Source organism: Zonotrichia leucophrys, chromosome 3 (genome assembly GCF_028769735.1).
Source record: "Zonotrichia leucophrys gambelii isolate GWCS_2022_RI chromosome 3, RI_Zleu_2.0, whole genome shotgun sequence".
Classification (NCBI taxonomy): domain Eukaryota; kingdom Metazoa; phylum Chordata; class Aves; order Passeriformes; family Passerellidae; genus Zonotrichia; species Zonotrichia leucophrys.
The window spans coordinates 63,721,782-63,741,933 of record NC_088172.1 but is presented as its reverse complement, the minus strand read 5'-3'; the positions used below and the strand labels follow the sequence as shown (position 1 = coordinate 63,741,933).

Below are 20,152 nucleotides of genomic sequence, written 5' to 3'. Positions count from 1 at the left end.
ATTGATGATTCTACAGTTCTATGGTTCTAAAAATTGTATTTTGCTCTTGCAAGAAACATCAATACCATAATGCACACAATTTGCACTTCTAGAAAAGTGAGTGCAACTGATATTGAAGTTCTGTGCATCTTAAGTCAAGGGAAGGATTTTGTGCTTTTTAGTTAATATGAAATGTTAATTATGAGAGGGGCTGATTAGATAGTAGGTGATTCTCTGCTTGCATCCTGTGCTTCATATCTAATTGGAAACATCAGATAAACCATTGCAGGGATATTCTGCAGGATAGATGTTTGATGAGTTTAGCTGCCAGTCTGTAGAACAAGATTCTGTTGCCATGGGTGATCTGACATTTGTTTTTTTGGTGGAAGTTTTTAGCTTGTGATTGTGAAATACCTATGTATTTTAAAAGTGGAAGAGGACTGAGAGTAGGTGTTGGAAGAGGAACGTGAAGTGTGGTACTGAGCTGGAGGTGTTGAGTTTCAGACTGCTGGAAGCACTAGAGTTTCTGAGTACAACTGAAATAAGAGTTTTTGTGTGTCAGCAAGAAGATGTCTCATTTAATGTTTGCTGAATTGGACATATTTAATTCATGCTACTTCTGACACTTGTACTGTTTTTTCTTAGGGGTGAATGGGTTTCTTTTATAAGATTCATAGTAAACTTTGGTTTCTGTTCTATGCAGAAAGAAATTGAAGATCTCCGAACAAGACTGGCCATATTAGAAGGAAAAGATCAACAGCTGAGAAGAGAAATTGAAGAACAAGATAGGCTTATTCAGTCACAGGACTGTGAACTGGCTGCTTTACTTGGCTGCATTTCTTTGAGGGAGCTGCAGGAAATAAGCAAGGCTGTGGATGACACCTTAGCATCCTCCTATCGAATTCCACTCAGTTTAGATCTTCCAGGACCAATAAAGAGGTATTTAAATTCCAATTTAGATGTGAGTCTTATATCTTCCTGTATGTTCTGCTGAATTGGCTGTCAGTTGTTTTCTTCATCATTGTGCTAGCTAATTATCTGGATTTAGATGCTTTAAAACTTTCTGAGAAGAGTTGTTGGAGTTCTACTATCGGTGTATTTCCTCAGAGGAGTTTAGTTATTTGAATGTCTTGCACTTAATGTTCTCTGATGGTGAAGACCCACTTGAAGAAAGCATGTGTCCCCATCAACTGTTAATTCCTATCATCAGCTTACACTGTATTTCTCGTTAGCTGGTGGAATTCTTTCCCCAGTTTGGTAATGCAGTAATTCAAACATATTTCTTACAGCCTGAAAGTGTGTACTAGGCACCATTCAAGTAAATATTAGAGATGCTTCTTGCTTCCACAAACTTATAATTGCAATAAACTCCTCAGAGTGCTGGACTCAGACAGTGGACTTGAGGCAGTGGGGAGGAGGATGCAGCATGAATAATTTTGGGACACTCACAGTTAAATGAACAGTAGATGCATCCTTTAAATGGAAAAGTAGCTACTCTTGGCAGTATTTTGGAAATAACCTCATCTTTATTTAAAAAAGCAATTGAAGTATTGAAACTGTACTGGACATTGGTGATGGGACTTTGAAAGTGGTACTGCTGCCATGTCACCAAGAGAAAATAAAATTCCTGTTTATCCTAATGTACTTTTCTTCCAGAAAAGCAAAAACCATGTTGCTTGCAATTTTTTATCTCCCATCATGTTTATTGGATTTAGTTTGGTTGTATTAACATTCATGAGAAATTGCTGCTCATGTGTGCTAATTTATACAGTTTTTTTTTAAGTCAGCAGAACATTTTATAGAGGAGGTATTCTTCTCTTTTGACATGTGTTTAAAAGTTTAAATTAGGTTATGAGAAATAGTTTCTTGCATTAAGTTTAGCTTGTTTTAATAATATCTTATACCTGTGTTTCTGAGATTGAGGAATAAAAGATCTTAAGAAGTATGAGAAACTGATTTGAGTTTTCTTAGTTTTGAGTTTGCTTATGAAAGAATATTCAAATTATTTTCATTGCTGCTGTAATATTTGGGTTGCACTTACCTTACTGGGAAGTTATTTAAAAATGAGTTAAATAGTATGGGTTCAGGAGGAATTTTCTCTTACTAGCACCATAAATAGCACAATCACTTGAGAGAAAACAGGCATTCATTATTCAAAATGAGTTTATAATAGGAATGAAAATTTTAAAATTTTTTCCTTTCTGTTCATTTTTAAAAGATGCAATGAATGACACATCTTTCTTTTTTTTTTTCCTGTTGGTTGACTTTGTTGTCACCAGTGGTGAGATGCTTCTGCTCTCATTCCCATGGCTGGAGTTCTGTTCTTGGGACTCTGGTGTGTTGACCTTGGCTGCACACCAGGTGCTCACCAAGCCAGTCTATCACTCCCTCTTCTCAGCTGGCCTGGGGAGAAAATATAAGATGGAAAACAGTCCATGGGTTGAGATAAAGCAGTTTACTGAAGCAAAAGCAAAATGTTGCATGCACGCAAACAAAGGTTTTATCCTCTACTTTCCATCATCAGGTGATGTCGAGACACTTCCCAGGAAGCAGGGCTTCAGCACATGTAGTGGTTACTCTGGAAGGCAAACACTGTAAATAATGAATGGCTTTGCTTCCTCTTCCTTCTGTTAGCTTTTATATCAGCAGACATCCCAAAAATCCTGTAGTATGGAATATCCCTTTGGTCAGTGGGAGTCAGATGTCCTGGGTATGTCCTTTGCCAGGATTTTGCCGAACCCCAGCCTACTGCTGGTGTGGGAGGGCAGAATGTTGGAGAGAGGGTGCTGATGCTGTGCCAGCCCACACTGGTGTGTTACCAGTGCCTTTCCAGCCACCAGTGCAAAGCACAGCGCTGTGGGGCTGCTGTGGGCAAAGTGAACTCCATCTCAGCTAAACCAAATACAGGACACATAAATGCACTTATTTAATAGTGAGAGTTTATTCAGATTAACAGTGAGCTTAACTGATGGGTGGCTTCCTTTTTGAGCTGTGCAGTCTGTCGTACCTCAGGTACAGAGATTTTATATCTGATTCCAGCCTGTTCTTTTTCTGTAAGATGAAAAAACATCATGTGCATAGCAAGACATTTGGTGTGGGTTTAATTCCTGTGTGCCTATGGGCATCCCCCAGATTGTCATATAGTTAGACATTAATTTAGGGGATTATCTTGTTTAAACTTCTCCAAGTGAGGCTACAATTTCCTGGTGAGATCAAGTTGCTCAGTGTCCTATCTCTCCGAGTTTTGTATATCTTCAAAGACGGATATTTTGCGTCCTGCATTTCACCACCCTTGCTGTAAACTCTTTTTCCTTTGTCTTTCCAGAATTTCCATGATTGCAACTTGAATTGGCTTATTCTAAATCAGTACTTGTGGAAGAAGTATTGTTTATTAGGTGAAAGGTTTACATACTTTGTTGATGCTAGTTCAACATATTAGTTTTAAATTCCAAAGTCTTGGCATAGTTAATCTGAAAGAGGTTTTTCTGGAAATGTGCATTTGATTTTAGGAATAGTTGCAGAGGAGAAAAAAAAGTTCTCTAAATTTAGAGCTATCTGTGTGAGAAATTAAGCTATTACTCATGCACATGTGCTAGAGATCAGTGATTATGTAGAAAGTTCAGTATCAATGGGCAGTGAATTAATACAAACCCCTCACTGTTGGGCTGCAAGATACTCTGTATTTATTCTAGCAACATTGTGCTTGTCAGTAGAGTACTGCTATAACGTGCTTTTGCATAATTATTTGTTGTCTACATGAATTGCATTCAGCACTGGAGTAACACAGGCAGGGCTAGTGTGAAGCATCTCTTAAGACAATCTGTGCTGTAATGAATTGTATTTGGTGGCTTGCAGCTCACTAAAAGATAAAAAAATATTCAATATATTGAAGCAAACTTCCAGCAACCCGAGAGGGTATATTAAACAAAGAATACTTGCTCAAGTAATTGCCCTTCTGTGTGAAGGAGGAAAAGAGCAAGTCAAATACAACACTGGGATGAGCATTGGTTCTAAGCTTATTTTTCTTGTCAAGTGTTGTTATTTTTTCAAGAGTGTTCTTTGTTTTGCCTTATCTTTGGTATGTGCTGAACTTTTTAAATACAAAGAGCCTTTGTCAATACCTAAAGCATGCTTTGAGTTTGAAGAATTAAGAAATGTTAGGCGCATTACCCTGGGACCTTACTTGAGGGCTGTTGGAAGACACGGTTCAAACCTGCTGGTTAATGGGCAAACAAGAATGTTTTGACAGGGAATTCTCACTGAGGTTGAGACTGCAGAATGTGGTCGTTTTGCTCATCCAGACAGGCTTAATTGCTCTTGGTAAGCTAAAGGGTATAATAATTATTTTAAAATGGGAAATTGCAGGGCAAAAGCTCAGTTCACTTGAATGAGTTTGCGTGGAGATGTGTTTAAAAGGTGGGAGCAGCTGGTGTTATGTGCACTGTGACACGTGCCAATGTTTTAACTGAAGACAACACACTGAAATCAGAGGAAAATGGGCCTGAGTGTTTCAGCATGAGGTACTTTCTTCTGGAGATTGCAAAAAGTATCCAAATATATAATTTTCATATTCGCTACTGGACACCATTTCAGAAATACGTGTTTTTAGCTGGTGTAACTTGCATTTTCTAATTATAAAAGAAGACCATATTAATTATTTGACCTATTCACTTCAATATCTGTTAGTTCCTTTATTTGTTTCTTTCCATTTCACAACACCGACTAGGGAAATCTGTTTTACTTCAGTTCATTTTTAGTTTCATTTTGCAGTTTCTTTGTTTTATCCATATCTGCAGATGCATGTGTTCTTACAGCATGCGATTCTTAAAATAAATTGCAGTGTTCCATCTGGACTATTGTCTGGGCACTGATTGCTGGTTGAAAGAAATTAAATTATGTACCTTTCAAAATATTAGAATGCTCCACCTCTTCTTCACATGGAACAGTTTTTGATTAGTAGGCATTTGTTCTATGGTGAGTCTGTGGGAGCATCTGAAGATAAGGAAATTCTCTTTTATGTATATTAGTTATGAGAGGGTGGCCAGTGGTGCAAGGAACTGAACTTGAACATTTATGCAGCCAGTTCACTCTGCTTTTTTGATGCCTGGAGTTCATTTGAGAAAGATCAATTTGAAATGAAGTACAAGTACTCAGGGGGGGTGTAAATCATAATTGTTGGAGTATACTCCAAGTATTCAGCAACTAAAGTTGAGGACAAAGCCTGATAAAGACAAAAGGTGGAATTTTTTTAGAGAACTTGGTTTACTTGAGTAAAGTTGGAAAAAAGACTTCAACATAGTTTCACATACAAACTTAGGAAAGTAGGATTTAGAACGGGCTGTTGTGTTTTGTCATTGGGAGAGACTGCTTGCTGCTGTTCAGGGCCCCACTGGAAAGTGTTCTTCTTGTAGGTAACTAGGTAGAGAGAGGGCTCACAATCTGGCTGTACTCAGGAACGTACATTCTCCAAAAACCTATGGCACCTAGGAAAGCTTGTGTTTCCTTCTTGCTGGTTGGTGTAGACATTGTGGTGATCTTGTTGATGACCTCGGTGGGAATCTGACTCCATCTGTCTTGCCACTTTACTCCCAGGAACTGGATTTCTCAGGCAGGTCCCTTGACTTTGCTCTTCTGGGTGCCGAAGCCGGCTTCTGTCAGAATCTGGGTGATCCTCTGTCCTGTCTCAAATACTTCCATTGCTGTGTTTCCCCACACAGTGATGTCATCAGTATACGGTAGGTGTTCTGGAGCCTCACCCTTTTCCAGTGCAGTCTGGATCAGTCCATGGCAGATGGTGGGGCTGTGCTTCCACCCCTGGGGCAGTCGGTTCCAGGTGTACTGCATGCCTCTCCAGGTGAAAGCAAACTGAGGCCTTCATTCTGCTGCCAGAGGAATGGAGAAAAATGCATTGGCAATGTCTATAGTGGCATATCACCTCACTGCCTTGGACTCAAGCTCGTGCTGGAGTTCCAGCATGTCCGGCACAGCAGCGCTCAGCGGTGGAGTCACTTCATTCAAGCCACGATAGTGCACTGTCAATCTCCATTCTCTGTCAGACTTGTGCACAGGCCAGATGGGACTGTGGGTGAGTGGGTCTTGCTGACCACCCCTTGACTCTCCAGCTCACGGATCATTTTGTGGATGGGGATCACGGCATCTCAATAAGTCCTATACTTCCGGTGGTGCACTGTCAAGGTGGCAATTGGCACTCATTGCTCTTCCACCTTCAGGAAACCTACTGCAGATGGGTTTTCTGATAGTCCAGGCAAGCTGTTCAACTGCTAATGTCCTCTGCCTCTATAGCTACTATCCCAAACGCCCACCTGAGTCCCTTTGGGTCTTTGTAATAGCCATTCCAGAGGAACTCCCAATTTCTTATCATGCCATGATCCAGCTTGAGCCTTGATAATAAGACTGTCTCATATGTAGTCCCATACCTGGGTTTGTCTTTGACAAGGCCGTCATCTCTGCTTTCTCAAAGTATTTGGCTACAGTCTTTTGTGTGAGGCTAAGACGAGTCATAGGTGAAAGAAGAGAGTGAACTGACTGATTAGGAAGGTTCATCTTTCAGATAGATAGATGGATGGATGGATAGGTAGGTGTTTTCCTCTCAATTTTGTCTGTCTAGGATTAATTTAATTCCTTTGTTCTTTGCCTAGGGGTAGAGTTCATGGGCAAGTGGCTTTTTTCCCCTTTCTTGTGGCAGTAAATCTAGGAGGAACTGTGTGCCATAAAGTGTCTGTGCTGTGGCACATGATGTGAATTTGCTTTCTGTGAAGGTGCAGACGTGGTTCAGAAGTTCATAATGATTCTGATCCCACTGGAGGAGGAGAGGGGGACCCCCGTTGGAGGGAGGGAAAAGGACTTCTGCAAAGTCTACTCCCATACCGTAGGCACTGGCCTTCCCTGGGAAGAACAGGGGAGATTAAAAACAGAGCAGGGAAAGGAAAGAGCCAGTCTTCCAATGTGGAGGGCAGAGCCATTGCTGTCAACCTAAATTGTTTTGGAGCAATCTTAAAGGCAGTATTTTGTCTTTCCAAGCAGTGTTATAGAAGGAAAAAGTCGCAGCAGAAGGATAAGTAACACTTGCTTGAGTGCTCACGTGTATGGTGTAATGAGGAATCTGGTTTTCCCTGCTGAGCATCTGGTTCCTCCTGCTTGCTTGAACAGCATCCAGTGGGACATAGCAGCCTATAAAGCCCAGGCCACATATGTGCTGATTCCTCTGGGTATGTGCACAATGAGATTTACTTCTCTTCAGGGAAAAATGACCAGCTGTCTCAATCAATGTGTGATACTAAATTAGTCTGTATATAATGAAGAGAAACAGCTAGCAACTATATCCAGGGACAGACCCTTTCAGTCAGTGAAATAAAATGGATGTTATTCTTAGGAGAATAATTGCAGCTGCTGTGGGCAAGCTCTAGTTTTTGTGCAGTCCAGACAGATGTAGCAGAAGAACGGGGATATACTGATATGTCAGAAAATCTGGGGAAACTGTTAGTTAGGATGTGATGAACTGCTCCTGTAGATAGCTGTTTGATTGTCCCTTTGTTCTCATTCTGATGCTCCTGTTCCTGATAGCAGCTGAAGCAACAACTGCTTCAACTGCCCTGCAGCATCAGCTGGCAGAAGAGTGGTGGGAAACCCAGCAACATATGAATGGTTTGGTTGGTTGAAACAGCCAGCTGGTTTGGCTGCCTGAATGGTGTTTTATAGGTCCAGAAGATTTCTCAATACATGGCAATAAAAATAGAGCTTGTTGTGATGATTAAAGATGCCAGCAGTATCTTCAGGTGTCTGTGAACTGATAGTTTCTGCTGGAGTGGTTTTATGTAAAAACTCCAAAACCATACTGAGATTCTGCCTCTGTCTTTGTATTGCTGGCATTTAAGAAAGCACTTTATTAATCATTCTTATAAAAAAATTGTGAAGTGTCATCCAATGCCCTGATTTTTCTTCATGTCTCCTAACTGGTGCTGTTGTCTGGCAGCACTCAGCAAATAAGAGTTAACTCTGTTTAGAGTTCTTATGTATGCAAGAGCTGGGCAGGATGATGAGTTTTTAAAGTACACTTCCTATAGGTGTAAGTCTTTGAGAGTTGACAAAGGGAAATACAGTCACTGAGCAACCCATGAATCAGTGAGAAACCCTATTGGTGAGCTGAGGTTATGCAAACTTTGAGAAAGTATATTTCCAGTTCTGACTCTTGAAAAATTCTGAGTGGAGTAGCACATGTATTAGAGCAATCCTTGATGTATAGCAGCAGTGAATAAATACTGCTCTGCAAATGATAGCTTGAAAAAGAGCAAATTGCTCTTCTTCAAAAAGAAGAAAAGCCGGCTCTCTGCTCAGTCAGAGGTAGGTGCATAATTTCAGGTTCTCATTCATATTCCTTTGAGAACTTTGTAGATTGAAAATGTGCAGAAAGTGTGATGCTCCTGTACCTTAAAGTACATCTCTTGATAGTTGTTGTCTCAGATCAGATTAATTTTTGAGGTTGGAAGTTTTCCAAGGTGAGACTTTGCATTTTACTTCTAATTCAGGTGACTAGTCCTTGCAGCTGCCAGAAATTTCATTTTTATTACGAGTTAAACACAACTTTTCTCTCCTTGTATTTAATGTCCAAGTCCTTTCCTCAAGAGCACTTTCAGGTTTAGATAAAGAAATTGGATTTTTACCACATCAGCTGAGCAGAAATTTTCTATTTTTATATTTTTTTAACTAGTTCTGTCATCATATAGAAGTTTTCTCTGGGCTGCAGTATTGAAGAAAAAAAAGAGTTTATTTGGAAAACCCTGACTGAGGTTTAAAGAGTGGTTTTACTTCCCATTAAAAAGATATGCTGCTGTGAAAATGCCATTGTTTTAAGTCCCATGGATCATTGCACAAAGACGAAAAGGAATTTACGTGCTTGACTGAAAAATTGCTTTCTCGGTATGGTGATAGTCAGATGTGTAGCCCAGACAGCCTTATGAGACAATCACATGGAATGAAAATCTTGTTATCCCATTTCTTTCTTGATTAGGTAGAATCAAACTTTGTGGTAAAGAGTTTCAAAAGAGAACAAAAAGTGATGGTTTACATTTGTGCATTTAATGCATTCTAGCCCTGAATGTCCCTAATTGAGAAGAAGTGTAGGGTCAGCAATGCCCTGTAGGTCTAAAATCTGCCCATGGTATCTGTAAATAATAATCTGTTGGTTTTCCTCAAGAAAACTCTGGAAACAAGTATATTTTTTCTTCATTTTTTCTTCTTTTTTTTTTTTTTTTTTCTTTAGTCCTAGTTGTACATGTCTAGCTTAAAGATGTCTCTTGTTAAATATAGCTTTGTTCAAAGCTCTTTTTTTATGAGCTGTTTTCAAAACTCTCTGAGATATGCCCATTGAGGGAACTATAAAATCACAAGGAAGCTATTGATTGATTTGGTTTTATATTGTGGATTTATTCCCTAAAAGCACAGTGAAGTCCATATACTGAAGACTTTTGGTGGAATTTTGCCTTGATGTAGACTGTAGCAGACTTTTACACCAAAGGTTCCCCAAGTGGCACTTGTGATTGGTTTTTTTTTTTGCAAGGGTCTGGGCAAAAGCTTTTTTTTTTGAAGGTCAGCTTCTGTTTGTTGTTAAAAGCAAGATTACAAGTGTAGGGCTTGGTTTATATATTTTTATCTTCTAAGAGAGTATAGCTTCTTGTGACTTCAGAATTGGAGCAAGAATCGTGTTAGAAGACATAAAGCTGTAAAAGCCATGGTCCCTGCAGTTGTGATCATGAGAATGATCACAGTAACCTTATTGTTTGCTGGCAGTCTCATTACTCTGGGCCAAATTCAAACTGTAAATTGTTTAAATTTGCTGATTTTTATCTAGAAGGAAATACATATTCATGTGAATTGAGGGTTCAGCCCATCATGCTTTTTGCATACAATCTGAGCGTGGGCTTCTAGGCTGTTGTTCTTGAATTAGAAATTCAAATATGGGTAATTTTAAATTGTTCTGACTTGTGCTTAGTTTTAAAGAAATTAAAGTGCTTTTTGCTTAAGCACTGTATTGTGGTGTGGAGATTGAGAGTGTAATGACAAGATCTATAATAATTTTTTAGGTGACAGTAATGTAAAGGAGAATACTTGCTGTTAAAGGACTTTTTACTTGTCTTTCAGTGTGTTCAGGAAGGGATCAGAGATGGCAGCCTAATTTCTCTATGAAAAATAAGAATTTTTAGTACAAGATTTATTTGTTTTATATCAGTACCCTGTGTGTGGCATGTTCTGTTGTGTGGATACAAAAGTAAATTCTGACTGTGCTTTTTGTTGCTGTATAAAAATTTTATTATTAATACAGGAACTGTTTCTGTTTAAGCAGTGTGTATATTTATACATATTGAATATGGAGAACAGCATGAATTGCCTTTTGCCCATTTACATTCTTTGAATTTTTTCTTAGGAAGCAAAACGTAGATACATAATAGCTTGGTATGCAAAGGGAAGTATACTAGCATAGTGGAAGGAAAGACATTCAGAAACATGCCTTCCTTTTGGAGACAGCCATTCTTCCCAGTATTGTGCTAGTTAGCCTTCCTTTGAACAAAGCCACTTCCACAGTGTCTGTAATTCCTGCATGCAAATTTAAACTTCTCAGAAGATTCTTTAAAAGGCATTTTAAGCATTATCTATTATATCGTGACACATAATGTCCTCTGTGGTAATGTGGGAAGGTGTGATAGAGTGAGGAATGCGGGAGCCCGACCACTTGATTCTTATTCTTCCTTCTGTCCCCTATTGCATTGAAATGTCTTCCTTTATTTTGCCTGCACACCATTCCCAATTATGAACATCATCATCTCAGCAGGTTCCAACTGTGTTGTTACAATTAAATATATTCAGTAGCAACTCTTTAATATCAGTAAAATGAGGTACTTAAAGGGTACTGCCTGAAGTATTTGAATCTTAAAATTTTTCCCATAATCTGTTGTTACATGCCAGATCAACTTCAGTTCCTGAGCATGCAGCATTTCCACACCCTCCTACAGTTCTCCAGCCAAAGTCTGTGCTTTGCTAAAGTATTGCTTCATGTGTCATCCAGAAATTACATAATCCCTCAGCTCCTGCTTTCCTGTTCTAGTCTAGCCTGTCTACAGCGATACTCTGGGACGTAGCATGTGTACATTCCTGTTCTTCTTTCCTTCTAATGGATCCCAATGTCTGTAAGCCCATGGCATGTCATTCAAATGAAAGGCCTGTGTGGCCATCTACATGAATGAAGATATACTGAGGTATAGATTGCTGTGGATTCTGCAAGTGTTAAAAACCTTTCTTTTCCTTCATATTTAGTCAGTTAAATTTGTGTTAATTGAATTCCTGTCTTGCTCTAGTCCTTGCATCAGCTGGGTCAAGAATTTTGCTTTCTCTGTGATAGAGTTAGCTTATAATGAATTTGAGAAGTAAGTTCTAAATGGTCCTCATAATGGATTGCTAAGACTGTGAGGAGAAGCTGTCAAACTCTTGATTAGCTGTTCTGTCAGAGAAGAATAGCAATGAGTCAAAACTATGGACGCCTTCCCAGGCAAGAATTTTGTGTTATTCCAAAGAGCTCTTTCTAAAGTCGTTTACCCTTGTAGTAATACCTAAAACAGCTTTTAAGCAGACAGAATACCCCTCTTAAAATGAAATATGATGCTCCAGGGTGGTTTTAAAAGAAAATGCTGTTTCTGGTTCAAGTCACATGTAATAGATCATGGCGGTTGAAGCTCTTTGTTGGTAGAATGAATCAGTATTGACTGCCTGGTTACTCTTGTGGGTCATTACCTTGTCAGTTAATTGGAAAGCTTGTGAGGGGCTTCTCTGTGACAGCTTCTCTTCTACCAGTGCTTTGTGGTAGAAGAAACAACCTGGGAATAAATGTAGTTAAAAGCAGTTTGTAGTTGGTAATGATGACTGGTTCCTACATGGTTTTGATTGCTATGTGTGCGTTGTATGAAGGGCTAGTCTCTGCAAGGGGTAGGGAATTCCTCTGGTATCACTCTGAAGGCTAACAAGGATTTGAAACAGAAAATTCGTGCCATAAATAAAACAAATGCACTTGTAAGAGTCTATGTATGTGAATGCTGTTATCTGTAACAGAAGGATCTTTAGATTTGAGTTTCTGGTTAATCCAGCTATCACTAGCTTGGGTCAGATGAATTACTTACTAATGATATCCTTTATTGATATTGGTCAGATTAATATAAAATTCCATTAAAACTGTAGTTCCACAAAATTATCTTAAAGCCGTAGTTTCGCTGTCATAGTAGTGGCAGCATTTGATTCCTTATTTATTTTTTAGTGGCTTGTTAGAGACTCATGAAAAAGAAATCTGGGTATAGGGAGAATGTTTTTTCCCACTCAGCACCTGGTCCTGAAAGTCCGCATGGGTTTGTGCATCATTGTTAGCAATGCCGATTTGACAACTCGGTCCTAGTTTGCCATGCTGTTTTGAATGCATTGCTTCAAAAGAGGTTAAAAATTGATCTCTTTTCCTGTTAGCTGTGTGAATTATGCAGAGCAGTGAAATGTATGAACCCGAGGGGGGCTTTCTGTGAGGAAAGGAAACAGATGAGAGGAAGAGCACACGGAAGATATTTGTTAGAGTTGCCATCTATATACTGTTGTTCTTCTGGCTAAAACTGCACTTTATATTTTATTATGGCCTAGGTCTTTAGAGGTGAATTTTGAGGCATTTTCAGTACAATTGGGTCAGTCACCCAGTATTCATTCAATTACACACTGCAGCCTTGCTGCTACCCCTTGACATCTGTACACAAAGCCCATCTTTTTTTTTACATAACCTGACCAGCTCAGATGCCAATTGTGGGGGATGCTGAAAGTAACTGGGAGCTCCAAAGCATAAGAAAAGAAGTGGCTAAATAGTTCATTCTGTCTGGCATGCCCAGAGGCAAGCAGGGAGCTGATAATGGCATCATTACACCAGCAATACTTTGTGTTTTGCACATATATTGCTGTAGAAAAGGGAGACATTTGAGACTCTGTGAGAAATGTCATTAAACACTTTTACATAGGTAGGCAGCTGCATTTCTGATTGTTTCATTGCACAGGTGCTGGGGTGGTAATGAGGTGACAGGCCTGGCTGGGCTGTAGATAGGAATGATGTGTGCTCCTTGAAGCAGGGTATTAGGGACAGCAATGCAAATAGGTGCCTCATTAATGTGATTAAATGATACTCTGAATTCTGTCTCTGAGGCCATTTCACTCCTGTGTGCAGTTTGCCAGGGTGGTTCAACCAGCCTTTCTGTAGGTGATCAATAGCTGTTTGCAACTCCAACTTCACCTGCTTTGGGATTCATGCTCGTGAAAATGCTGACTCTTGAACTAGGGCTCAGGAAGTGCTGTGCTTGGAAAATCAGGGCAGGTTCTCAAAAGAAAACTGAAATGCATACAGAAGAGGAATGCATAGGCAGCAGGGGCTGTGTGCATGTCAAAACAGGCACTCAGTCATAATGTGCTTTCTGAATAACTGTGGCTTTTGTTTCTTCCATCTGTAAAATTAATACAACGCTGCCTTGGCATGCAGGAGTATCACTGAAATAAATCCTGTGATGTCTCTGACATGCCTGGATATTTCAATGCCTAACACTAGAGAAAAGCTCAGAAATATATCATTAGTTCTTGTTTGGGAAAAAATAGTAACGCTAAGTCATGAAATAAATAGTTTTTATAACACATAAGGCATGAGGAAAAATTGAGATGCTGCTAATGGAGTGTGCTGACTGTCACATACACAGAACTGAGGTGTTTGACAGAAAAGAAAATAGTGTGTGATAAAGAAATTGAACAATGTAGAAAAAGTGTACACCTCCTAAGTCAGAGAGAGGGGAGTATTAAAGCAAAAATTGCAAAAAATAACCTCTCTCCTAACTCCTGATGTTTGATTTGCTTGGATTTTTGAACTTCATGTTAAAAATGTAAATGGTGGATTTATTTGCAAGAGCCAAAACAACAGGTTTACTTTAGATCTGATAATAGAAAAGTAGAAAGCCTCCATGCTTCTAATATATGGAAAAAAACCCTTTCATTTTGTTCATATAAGCATGGGTGATGCCACTGCCACATTTCAGCCCACTGTTGCATCAATTCGGTGAAAATATTTGGTAAGTTTTTATGGATCTAAAGAAACTGAGTAGTGGTATTTCATATAAAATTACTGTGAGAAGAAGTGACTGTAGTTGAACTTTTTCTGGTAGAGCTGAAAACTGAGTTGTAAATTGCCAGTTCTTTGTGTGAGAAATGCCTTTGTGTTAAGGTTTTGGATGATGGTCCAGCAAAACACCAGTCCTGGACATTTCTGGGAACTTCTCAGTTTGCTTTAGGTATTGTGATTACACAAATAATCATAATTATGCTTCAAAGGGCAAGTAAAATCTGTATACTTGTTAATAAAGAACTGTAAAGGTGATGTTGGTTAGTCATTAGCAACCCTAATGAAGCATAGTTTTTGTCTTGATATTGACTCTGTTGTGTGGGTATGAGTCAGCTTAACACTCTATTTCCATAAGAAAATGTGTCTTGTGCAGCAGGCCATGTTGAGCAGAGGTTAACTTTTTTATTTTATTTATTTATTCTATTTTATTTTCATTCCTTCTAGCCTTCAAGAGAAAGAACAGTTGTACAGCATGTCCATTAAAGAAACTACTGCCAAAGTAAGTACATGTTTTCAGTTCTTCAGAATATTTACAGAAGCAGATCATAGCATGCATGTTGTCTTTGTTTTAGGAAGTTGGTTTTGTGGTGCTCCTTCTAAGAAGATTTTGCACATAAATATTTTTAAACATATACTGAAAAGCCCACCCCAACTTTTTGTTTGAACAGGCCACAGGGATTATAATACTTCAGGAAGCAAATGGAGTAATCTCTTTTTTCTCAGCTATTTTACTAGCAATCCATGCTCTTGCTGAGGTCTCTATTCAGGAACACACTCCTCAGCTTCATGAAATTATGGTCACAACTGAATGCTTTGGCTCTTAATGCAGAATCTCTTTCTTGTCTAACTGGTTTTGTTGGTGTGAAGGGAAGAGCATAAATGAAGTACCTCTTTCCCCCACCATTTCACTAATAATCTAGCTAGCAATCTCATTTTCATACCCTTTAAAAATACAAAGAAAAGTGATATTGCTTATTTAGCACAATTTTTCTTTCTAACTAGAAATGTTAATTCTTTTCCTTTATCTTTCTTATTTCATGGGCTCCTTTCAAGAAGTAGAACACTAAAGTTTTACTTCAGAATGGCCCAGTTGCTCCATGAATGCTCTAGGAAAAAAAGATCCATTTACTCTAGACAATTCACATAGATCTATATAAAACAGGAAGTGAAAAATATTTCTGGGTTTTGATTAATAATGAATTTATACTCTGAAATAAACTTGTTTTTCATGTTTTTTCTAATAGCAGTTACCAAAATCAGTAAAAATTTTATCATTTATCATCTGTTCTTCCTAATCGTCTTGGCCAACACTTTGACTGTGCACTGTGGAAAAGATAATTTGAAGACTGTATCTCATAACCACTCATTTCTTCTCTTCCACTCTATTTTGAACTCATTTTCTCTATTCCTTGCTTATACCCACATCTTGGGAAAATTAATATAGACTATAACAATGATTACCGCTGTATTTTTTTAAATGACTATGAATAAAGGGTCAAGAAAATTATTCTAACTGACCTACAGCTCATCTGCTAAAATGAATGAGACATTAAGTAGCTCAAAGTGATGTTTCAAGTGTTGTTTCAAGCCATTTGCAAGCTCAAGCATAAGGTATGGAATTTACTTTTCCCAGAAAAAGTCTCATGTGGTTTTATTTTATCACCATAGTAGCTAGACACTTTTTCAATAGCAGCTGAAGCCATTGAGTTACAGTAGAGAGGTAGTTTGTCACAGCTTGGATTTTTTTTCTTTATGTTTTCAATAGATAAAATACTATTTTAATTTTATTCCAGTCCTGTGTGATTACTTTTATTTGTTATAGAAGATAAATAGGAAGCATGTAGTGAGATTCCTCCAAATAATTTCCTATTTAGTTTACTCATATCATCTCATCCTATTATTTTCATCTCAAAATAAATAGAGCTGGTCTTTTAAACCTTTTTATTATATGGGGAAAATATTTCTTTGTCAAAGGTCTATCCTTTTCCCCTGTGCCACTGGCATTTCTCTGGCCTTTTCTGCCTCTTCTCTCTTGTTTTCAGCTGTGACTGCAAAAGCTAACTTCTGCCTGCTAATGAAGGGAGTGCTGCCCCTTATTCACCACCTTCCTACAGAAATTAATATCTGCTTTCACTAATGGCAAGATTGTGATGTGTGGGAGACCAGGTAGGCTGTTCCTTCCTTTAGGCAGTGTTAGCAGAATTTGTTTATCTTTTCCAAGGTGCTGTTTTAAAGAAATGTGAAGGTTACTCAAAACTTCTTTTCTCTTGAGATGATTGGAGAGTCAATTCCAGTGCTTTACTTGCTGTCCTTGTCCCTGTTTTTGCTGCTTTAGATTAAGATCATAAGCTGGAAAGATGGAAGAGGATGACAATGGGCAAACTTTCCTTTGATGTTTTGCTGTTTTTCATCTTGATTCCTCATATCTTTGCTAACCAGCTTCCTACTGGTTTCAGATAGACTGCTTTTTTGAGTAATATTTCACTCTGAATGCAGATTTGTTAGGTATATTCCTAAACAAAAACCCTTTTAAAATAAAACCAAAAAGCCTGCTTTAAAAAAACCTCAGAAACCACTGAAGAGGATTTTAAAATAAATACTGTAATACTTGTCTGCAAAAACACTTTGCTGAAACGGAAGGAGATTTTTTAGACTTTTAGACATTTAGACTTTGAGCTTGTTGGTGTGTGGGTCACAGCAGAGCTGGTCACTGAGAGCAGTCAGGCTGGTTAGAGAAGGATGGTGCTCACTGGGAGCCCAGGACACTGGCTCTGTGAGTGTTCACCATCTTTGTTAGCTAAGAAATAACCTTGCCTTAGTGGCTGAATAAGCTACTGTAATGAATAATGGGATCTGTTATGAAGATACAACAATTATAAAAAATGAAAAGGATTGGACCTTATAGAGTAGCCCTGATGTAGCTCAGAAGCAGTGCCATTAGTTTAGGGGATATTTCTTTGTCTTTCCCACTTGCTCATTTAGTTTTGTTGAACTATGCCATATGATAGGTCTGAAGATTAATGTTGTTCATTTATCTACAGAATACATGTGACATTGATACAAGCAGGGGCCCAGCAACCTCCTTATCTCATGTTCCAGAAGAATCATCTCTGAGTTGGAGGGGCTGCCTTTCTGCCTCCGGTCCCTGCATTTTGGTCCTTTAATAAAGAGTGCCAGCAAGCTTTGTTCTGACAGTGGGACTTAAAAAGTGGACAGTGCTCACTAGAAACTGATTAAACATCCCACCTCATTTTGCATAATTGCCAAACAGCTGTCTAGTGATAATGACTTTAACTTATTACCAGCATGGGATATATTCATGCAGTTTTCCTGGAGCTGAAAGATTCCCCATCTAATTGCAATTCACTGAGCCATTCAATGCCCCTAAAGAGAGAGTACTGCTTGGAAAGAAGTCATTAAAAACTTTCAGATTTATATTGGAGATGGGAGACAGAAATGGCCTTTGGGTTTTTTAGGCACGTTTATTCACCTCTGACGGGTTTGAGGTTTTAAAAACATTTTAACTGAATTAGCTGGTGAGTCACTCAGAAGGGGGTGCTGAAACAAACTGAAATATCTGGGAATTAAAAAATTATAGTAGGTGCAGAAGCCATATGTATTTTTAAATTAATAGGATGACTCTGAAGTCTTTACAAATAACAGTTACTGCTTGGAGGATAGTTCTGTTGGCTCAAAAAAAATTGACCCATTTATAGTTAACAGAATCTCAGCAAAGCAAGAGGGTGTTATTAATTCAAAAGGATTTAAAGCTAGTGTTATGTACAAATTATTATAATTTAATTGTACAAACAGGTAAACCATTAGAACTATAAAGTTTTGCTCTTTAAAAAGTAAAGTGATAACTGTGCCTCTGTTAATAAGCATGGCACTTGTTTTTGAGGAAGGAAAAATAAAAGTGAAGGAAGGCAGGGAAACTTCTCTCTGGAAATTGCCTTTCATGTGACATCATTTCAGAACTGGCCTGTGCCTGTCTTGACTATTGCTTTAGTTTTGGTTCCAATGAATGAAATGTTTTCTTAAGTGTCAGCTACTATTTTAAGAAAGTGTTTGGCATCTGCCTCCAAAACAAGGGATTTGCTGTAGTTCAGTGAAAGGTTTTTGTTTGTTCATTTTGCTTTCCTTCCAAAATGATGCAATATGGAGTAAACCCCAACATTTTGAATATGTGGGGCTTGTATAAATTTTGCATGGTGCACAAGCTCCTTCTGAGGTGACAATGTACACTGAAATGTAATTTCACTGAAATTAAAATTCAGTAAAAGCTGAATTTCATTTTTTTTTCTCTATTTTTTCCTCTCTCCATGTTTTCAATACCAAGACATATTGATTGTTGAAGGACCTCCAATTAAAAAGATATAGAGAGCAAGGGAGAGTCAGGAGCCTGAACCCTAGTCGTCTGTGTCCTGATGTTAAAAAAAGTACAGTATCAAGCAGATACGGCCTTGTTTGTTGCCTGTGTGAAAAATAAGGCTGCTTTGCCTTTTTTCAGTTAAAATGCAGAGCACGGTATATTTTGTATAAAAATCAGTGCACATTGTATGTTATGGAATTTTAATCTCCAAATACTGGTTTAGTTGTGCGCCACTTCAAGCATGATTATTAATACTGAAATTGTGCAGACTCTGTACAATGACCATTCTTCTGTGTGCAGCCTCAGTATGTAGTAGTGGAACATGTCCTCTCTCATGCAGGTAGCTAATGCTAATACCATTCCCTGTTTTAATAATAGAATGTGTAGCAAGCCTGGACATTTTGATTCAATGTTGGGTGTTTCTGTAAAGACATCACTTTTTATTAAGCTTTTTCACCTTGCTGCAGGATGTTATGTCATGTCTGTTAACCAAGAACATTTGAAGCCCCATTTCAACTGCCTTATACTTTTACATGAATGAATTCTATATCATGGCTGTCTGCCTCAATTTAGGTTTGCACGAGTCAGAAACTCTGCAGTACTTTGAGGAGGAAAGTGAGTGATATTGAGACTCAACTACCAGCTCTACTTGAAGCCAAAATGCTGGCTGTTTCAGGTAAGTTTTAAGTGATGAGAAGGATTAAGTGTTAAGGAGTGTATTAGAGTAGTTATTGACCTCTTCACAGCAGACTTGTTAGGGAAAGTTGTTCATGTGCTTGAGTAGAGCCCTTGAAGTCGTGACCAGCCTGGCAGAACTAAACTATGGCTATGCCATGCCTTGTGTAGTGTACTTCAGGTCCCTCTCCACAGTTTGGAACTACTGGCAAAGCTGATGCTGTGAGGTAGACCATTAACATGCAAAACACATGGTATTTTTCCATAGGTGAAATTGATGTATAATCATCAGTAGCTGTTCCAGGACTCCTCGAGTTATATTCTTGGAGCTCTCTAGCTAAATTGTAAATGTATACCTAAGGTATCATAATTACAAGTCTGGCTTTAAATGACACTTTAAAACGGAATACAATAATTGGCAGCTTCTGCTGTTCAGATCATTAAACAACTAATGTTGGCAGCAAAAGAGCATTTTCATCCTTGGAGCACTCATGCATATTATTTACAACCAGTAAACCACTGAAATGTGATTACAGAGTGTGATACATAACAGCCTTACATGCCACTTGCTTGGGATGGCTGCACTGTTCACCAAGGAAAAAAGGGAAATCAGCCCTTTCTTTTAAGTTGGAAGAGGTGGGTTTTCTTATTCAGCAAATGTTTCAGTAGGTGTCTCTCTGCTAAACACCTGCCTCAGAGAGGAAGCTGAGTAGAGGGGAATGTGGACTTGAGTGCAAGGAGTTTTCCAGTGTTACACCAAGTAAAGAAATGCTAAAAGATTTTTGATACATGTCAAGACGGGATTTAGCTCTCCATATGTGATTTACCTTTTCAATTATATATAAGGATCTATATTGCACACATAAATGATTTTAAAATGAAACCTTGGGCAGTCACATGTTTTGTTTGCCAGAAGTGGATAATGTCAGGCTTGA

At 38.5% G+C, this 20,152-nt stretch overlaps 1 protein-coding gene across 7 annotated transcripts in view; it reads left to right on the top strand.

Annotated features, from left to right (window-relative positions):
• Positions 1–20,152, top strand: part of DISC1 (DISC1 scaffold protein) — a 174,547-nt gene that overhangs the window by 60,015 nt on the left and 94,380 nt on the right. For all 7 annotated transcript variants that reach the window (XR_010439576.1, XM_064708525.1, XM_064708526.1 and 4 more), the window contains 3 exons: positions 683–918; positions 14,615–14,669; positions 19,116–19,218. Coding sequence is in view for 6 of the 7 variants with exons in the window: in XM_064708525.1 (XP_064564595.1) it covers positions 683–918; positions 14,615–14,669; positions 19,116–19,218 (394 nt within the window). In the remaining variant the exon portion in view is untranslated. The remainder of the gene's footprint in view (positions 1–682; positions 919–14,614; positions 14,670–19,115; positions 19,219–20,152) is intronic.